The sequence below is a fragment of the Lampris incognitus genome, chromosome 9, assembly GCF_029633865.1.
Source record: "Lampris incognitus isolate fLamInc1 chromosome 9, fLamInc1.hap2, whole genome shotgun sequence".
NCBI lineage: Eukaryota > Metazoa > Chordata > Actinopteri > Lampriformes > Lampridae > Lampris > Lampris incognitus.
The window spans coordinates 57,960,889-57,967,149 of NC_079219.1; the positions used below are offsets into that span (position 1 = coordinate 57,960,889).

At 53.6% G+C, this 6,261-nt stretch overlaps 1 protein-coding gene across 1 annotated transcript; it reads left to right on the top strand.

The window, feature by feature from the left end:
* The first annotated feature begins 1,050 nt into the window (after positions 1-1,050).
* On the top strand, positions 1,051-2,645 carry si:ch211-81a5.8 (uncharacterized protein LOC560648 homolog). Its single transcript, XM_056286529.1, has 3 exons — positions 1,051-1,274; positions 2,013-2,100; positions 2,421-2,645. Exons 1-3 carry the CDS (start codon positions 1,051-1,053, stop codon positions 2,643-2,645), a joined length of 537 nt encoding a protein of 178 aa, XP_056142504.1.
* The last annotated feature ends 3,616 nt before the right edge of the window (positions 2,646-6,261 follow it).

Genomic DNA, 6,261 nt, shown 5'->3' on the forward strand with positions numbered 1-6,261 from the left:
GAAACACAACATGTTGACACAACAGCAGATGTGTGTGTGTGTGTGTGTGTGTGTGCGCGCGGGCGAGTCACTTGACGTGAGCCAGACTGAGTCTTCAGACACACGTGAGTCAGCGGGTGCATTCGCTGCCGCCACTAACAAGATTTCCCCTCATTAAGACCATTAAGAAGTAATCCGTGTGGGCCAGGTTGGATGTGTGTGTGTGTGTGTGGGGGGGGGGGGCTAGCGGGGGAATCGGTTGGAAGCCCTCGGGGTGAAACTATGAGCAAATCCCCACTACAAAGATCCAGCATTTGCGCCTGAGAGGGCAAAGGAGAGCCTAGCGAGAGGCGGTCTTGCGGCGACGACTTTGCTGTCATCGATACTCGCTTGTGTAGTTTTATTCCAAAGTGTAGCTCGTGGGTCGGCGCTGTGCATCTACCTCAGCCATCTGTGTGGGGATTTAGGTGTTTTCTTTTTCCCCCCCGCTGTGAGCCTCACTCAGGGCCCGCTGTTGCCACCGAGGTAAGGACGAACTGGACTACATGGATGGCTGTGGATCCGTGTGAGTGTCGCAGGCCCGTATCCATTAAGCCCCGGGTCCGAAGGAATAGCAGTGATGAATGATTTGAACAGATAACCTGTCAGATGTGTCTGCATGTAACCTCCAATCTCTGTACTCTCTCACCAGCTCCGCTGCTTCTGTCTGTGGCTTTGTCCCTCACTTTCTATTTTCCTCTCTCTCCGCCTCTATCTTTTCCGTTCAGTCTGCGCTTCCTTTGTCTCTGTGGGCGCCGGTCTTGATGGCAGACACTTAAATCATGCAGCGTATGTAACCCTCCGTGTGTGACTGCCTGTCCTTGTGCCCGGCAGGTGCCAACCTCTGAGTTATCACGGCCACCGCACACCCTGGCAGTTAGGGGAGGCCGTCGGCAGAACATGAGCAAAGGCCACCGCCGCTGCACACTCACCCGTTGCCTGTCAATCAAGTAGAGGTGGGGGAGAGCGTGGACGATTTGGTTTTCCCTCCCCGGCTCTCGTGTGTTCTGACGGAGCTTCCGGCGGCGCGCCATGGACTCCGTGGTGAAGAAGTCGCTGAGGGGGCCCATCAGGAAGCTGACCGGCTGTGTGTCCGGGGTGACGGAGACGGAGGTGTGGGCCAAACGCAGGAACAAGAGGAGCGGAGGAGGCAGAGGAGGGTGTAGCAAGGTGGGCAAGGGCCTGTCCCTCCCAATACCGCCCGCCAAGGACCCTTCGGTCGTTTGCTCCTACCAGGCAGACCTAGAAAAGGAGAGGCAAGTGAACCCAGTCCCATATACCACCCAAAGACCCCCACATTATCATATGGAAGGGAGGCAAACATAATCGTGTCTGTGCATAGCTGTAGTCCCCTGACTTCCGGTTTCTACTGCAGCACTCATACCAGTTTCCTGTTTGTTGGTGTGTGCTGTTGGCAACAACAGGTGAAAAGTGTCAAGTTGGACATATCAAGTTGCTTCCGTCTGTCTGTCTGTCCGGACCATCCTCGTAATTGTGGATGTAACTTGATACGTACAACTTGAGACACTTTTCCCCCCCGTTTGCCGGTAGGTGCAGGTGAAAGGTTGTCGACAGGTCGGTGCACGTCGTTGGCCTTTATCCGTGGTAAATCTTGCAGCATCGCGAAAAATACGCCATCGTCAACAAACAGGAAACCGGTACGACCTCTGCGGTAGAAACCGGAAGTCGGTGGACTACAGCCATGCACATGATAAACGGATATAGAAAGGAGACATTGTCCAGAGCAGAGCATTTTTTATTTTTTGCCCTTTAGCATTTTAGCTTGACCAGCATGTTGACAGTTAGTGTCCGTAGCTCGTCAGCTGGCTCTCATTAGACTCGGCACTTCATTTTAACTCCCTTCACGTCACCGAATCTCCGTTCGTTTCAAACCACCTGTGCCGTGGGATGAGTATTTGTTTGGTGTACACTTAATTTGATGTATAACCGTGATGAGTCGGTGCAAAACGCGTCTCGCTGCTGTTCCCTCACAGGAAAATGCGAGAGGCAAAGAACGCCCAGAAGAATGCGGAGAGAGCATCGATGAGAGCGCACTTCAGGAGAAAATACCAGCTGTCCAAGGTCTGTATGAGGGAGAGAAAACCAAATGAGGCAGCGGCTACCCCCATTTGAGAACAATTTGTTCTCTCCACTTCATTTGACCTTTAACCCCCCCCCCACACACACACCCACCCCGAAAAGAAGACAATGCCCAATTTTAAAGGAGCCCCCTCTACTTCACAGGTTTATTCCCGTTGTGCTTCTGCACGTGTCAATGCACTTGTGCGTGGGAATATGTTTGTGTACTGTTTTTTTTGGTTGTTTTCTTTTAAAATAAACTATGGCCCTTCATTACTTTCCATCAACCCTCCCTTTCCACCTTATCTCTGCACCGCATACAGAACCCCAAGGACAACAACTACATGAGGTCCGTCGGAGGGAAAGTGTCTCTCCCCTGCGAGCTGGCCAAGATGGTTCATCCCGACACCAAGACCAAGGATGACGGATACAACCTGCTGAGCGCCTTTCAAGGCCTCGGCTTCAGCGTCGGGGCGCTCGCAGGGAGCAAGCGGAGCAGAACGCCCACGCCTACACCGGCGGGTGGAGATCCGTGCAGAGTCATGTGATTACCAGGGAGTGATTACCAGGGCAAGCACAGCCATCGCAGAAAGTACTGTCAAGGTGATGTGCTGCACATGTGTACTTGTACTTTATCCCACTCTGCTTCAAGATATGGAGGATACGGACGCCCTCCTCCTCCTCCTCCTCCTCCTGCTCTGCAAATTCCTGAAAGAAACAAAACAGCGATGGGAAACGATGAGGTGCTGGTTTTAAAAGTGACACTGAGACTAAATGGTTAATATGGTGACTCGGTTCAGCGGCCGGGGCTCTCGGCCTTCTGGAGGCTGGAACAGCGGTCTGCAGATAAACCCGGCATGCGTCACGAGATAGAATATTATCGTATTAATATTTTGAACAAGATTACTTTGTCTTACTGATGATTAGCCGAAGGAGTTGCCCTTGTGTTTTCTGTTTTTCCTCCTTTCGCACACAACCCCTAACCTGTCCTGATGAGCCACATCTTCTTCTGTGGTTATTCTGTGACTACTGGGAAGGTTCGCTGAAATTAAAACTGACACCTGTGTGTGTGTGTGTGTGTGTGTGTGTGTGTGTATACATACACACATACGTACACACACACACACACACACACACACACACACATATATATATATATATATATAATTACATTGAGCAAAACCTTTTTTACTATGTGAAATCTACACACACACACACACAAATAGGTATGTACTAAAATGGTTTTTGGTCATTGGCTGACATAAAACCCAAAGAAGCTTGTGTGATTCTCCGAGGCCGCTTCACAATAAACTAATGGACATGTTGAGTGTGTTTATCTGTTGCTGATTAGATGCCACCAAACTCAAATAAAGACTGGTTTGGCAAGCTGGGTTAATGACATCATTTCAGCCGTGTGTGTGTGTGTGTGTGTGTGTGTGTGTGTGTGTGTGTGTGTGTGTGTACAACATCCTGACCTTTTAGCTCTGTTGTGATTCTCTTGAACTCCACCCTTCAAACACATAAACCATCCGCTCTGTGGTGGAGGACAGATGGGGTGGGGAGGGATGGGACGGCGAGAGGGAGGAGGGGGGAGAGGACGGAGGAGGAGGATTGCGGGGCTTTGGCTCTTGGAGAGACCTGGGAGACCTGTCCTCCGGCCGAACCATGTGGAGCGTGTCTGTGCGTCTGGCTGCAGGGGTCGGAGCTCGGGGGTCGTGCGGGTCCAGTAACCCGGGGGTATCCGGAGCCGCCGGAAGGGCTCTGTGCATGTCAGCAGGGGGGGCGGCAGAGCGGAGCAAAGAGCGCGGGGGGACGAAAAAGCGGGGCGCGGATGGACGCGTGCGCAGCTTTGAGGAGATCCCTGACACCGGCAAGAGCGGCTGGTGGAACCTGGTCAAGTTCTGGAGGGAGGATCGCTTTTGCCAGCACCACAAACACATGGAGAGGAGCTTCAACGCCCTCGGGCCCATCTACAGGTACCCGGCAGGGTTGGCGGTGACGGTAGCGGGCAGGGATGACTTGGTAGCGGGCAGACATGACTTGGTAGCGGGCAGGGATGACTTGGTATTGGGCAGACATGACTTGGTAGCAGGCAGACATGACTTGGTAGCGGGCAGGGATGACTTGGTATTGGGCAGACATGACTTGGTAGCGGGCAGGGATGACTTGGTATTGGGCAGACATGACTTGGTAGCGGGCAGGGATGACTTGGTAGTGAGCAGAGATGACTTGGTAGCGGGCAGACATGACTTGGTAGCGGGCAGACATGACTTGGTAGCGGGTAGAGATGACTTGGTAGCGGGCAGGGATGACTTGGTAGCGGGTAGAGATGACTTGGTAGCGGGTAGAGATGACTTGGTAGTGAGCAGGGATGACTTGGTAGTGAGCAGAGATGACTTGGTAGCGGGCAGGGATGACTTGGTAGCGGGCAGGGATGACCTGGTAGTGAGCAGAGATGACTTGGTAGCGGGCAGACATGACTTGGTAGCGGGCAGGGATGACTTGGTAGCGGGCAGACATGACTTGGTAGTGGGCAGGGATGACTTGGTAGTGGGCAGGGATGACTTGGTAGCGGGCGGAGATGACTTGGTAGCGGGCAGACATGACTTGGTAGCGGGCAGACATGACTTGGTAGCGGGTAGGGATGACTTGGTAGCGGGCAGGGATGACTTGGTAGCGGGCAGGGATGACTTGGTAGCGGGTAGAGATGACTTGGTAGCGGGTAGAGATGACTTGGTAGTGAGCAGGGATGACTTGGTAGTGAGCAGAGATGACTTGGTAGCGGGCAGGGATGACTTGGTAGCGGGCAGGGATGACCTGGTAGTGAGCAGAGATGACTTGGTAGCGGGCAGGGATGACTTGGTAGCGGGCAGACATGACTTGGTAGCGGGCAGACATGACTTGGTAGCGGGCAGGGATGACTTGGTAGTGGGCAGGGATGACTTGGTAGCGGGCGGAGATGACTTGGTAGCGGGCAGACATGACTTGGTAGCGGGCAGACATGACTTGGTAGCGGGCAGACATGACTTGGTAGCGGGTAGAGATGACTTGGTAGCGGGCAGGGATGACTTGGTAGCGGGCGGAGATGACTTGGTAGCGGGCAGACATGACTTGGTAGCGGGCAGGGATGACTTGGTAGCGGGCGGAGATGACTTGGTAGCGGGCAAGCGGAAATTGGGAGGTGTACCTTTAAGACGTACCTGCCCGGATGCGGGAGAGGCGACGTCATCTGACGGCGCCTTGTGTTCTTCGAGCCAGTTGTCTCTCGACTCAGCGGTAACGTGTAGGTCACGTGGGCGGGGTCGGTCGCTTTAGCGGATTGGTTAACGTCGTCGCTCGTGGTGCGGGAGATCCGGGTTCGCGTCCTGGCTGCATTTTGTCAAATTACATCTCGTTTTTTCAGAACAAGGTAGGGGGGCGTCCGGGTGGCGTAGCGGTCTATTCCGTTGCCTACCAACACGGGGATCGCCGGTTCGAATCCCCGCGTTATCTCCGGCTTGGTCGGGCGTCCCTACAGACACAACTGGCCGTGTCTGCGGGTGGGAAGCCGGATGGGGGTATTTGTCCTGGTCGCTGCACTAGCGCCTCCTCTGGTTGGTCGGGGCGCCTGTGCGGGGGGGCTGAGGGAAATAGTGTGATCCTCCCACGTGCTACGTCCCCCTGGTGAAACTCCTCACTGTCAGGTGAAAAGAAGCGGCTGGTGACTCCACGTATAGCGGAGGAGGCATGTGGTAGTCTGCAGCCCTCCCCGGACCAGCAGAGAGGGTGGAGCAGTGAGCTCGGAAGAGTGGAGCAATTGCCCAAGTACAATTAGGAGAAAGAGGAGAGAGGAGAGAGGAGAGGAGAGGAGAGGAGAGGAGAGGAGGGGAAGGGGGACACACGATAGAAGCATCAAAAGATTGCCAAGACCTTTTGGTATCATAGTAAAACAGCTTTTATTGCAAGGCCAGATTATGGGCGTGGTCAGGTCCGACTGTGAGAGCACGGAGGTTTGTCATGGAGAGATGCAGTATGTCTTAAAATATAGTGAGTCATTCAAACACATCATGAATGGCCATGTGTCATCTCTTCCAACATTATTCAACATGGTAAGGACAGAGCAATTGGTGAGTACCATCCAAAAGTCCCATGAAACTTGCCTTAGATGAAAAACCGAATGAATCC

Coding starts and splice junctions, on each gene's coding strand:
- si:ch211-81a5.8 (XM_056286529.1), top strand. CDS start 1,051: ATGGACTCCGTGGTGAAGAAGTCGCTGAGGGGGCCCATCAGGAAGCTG. Junction 1,275..2,012: donor GCAGACCTAGAAAAGGAGAG/GCAAGTGAACCC, acceptor GTTCCCTCACAG/GAAAATGCGAGAGGCAAAGA. Junction 2,101..2,420: donor GAAAATACCAGCTGTCCAAG/GTCTGTATGAGG, acceptor CACCGCATACAG/AACCCCAAGGACAACAACTA.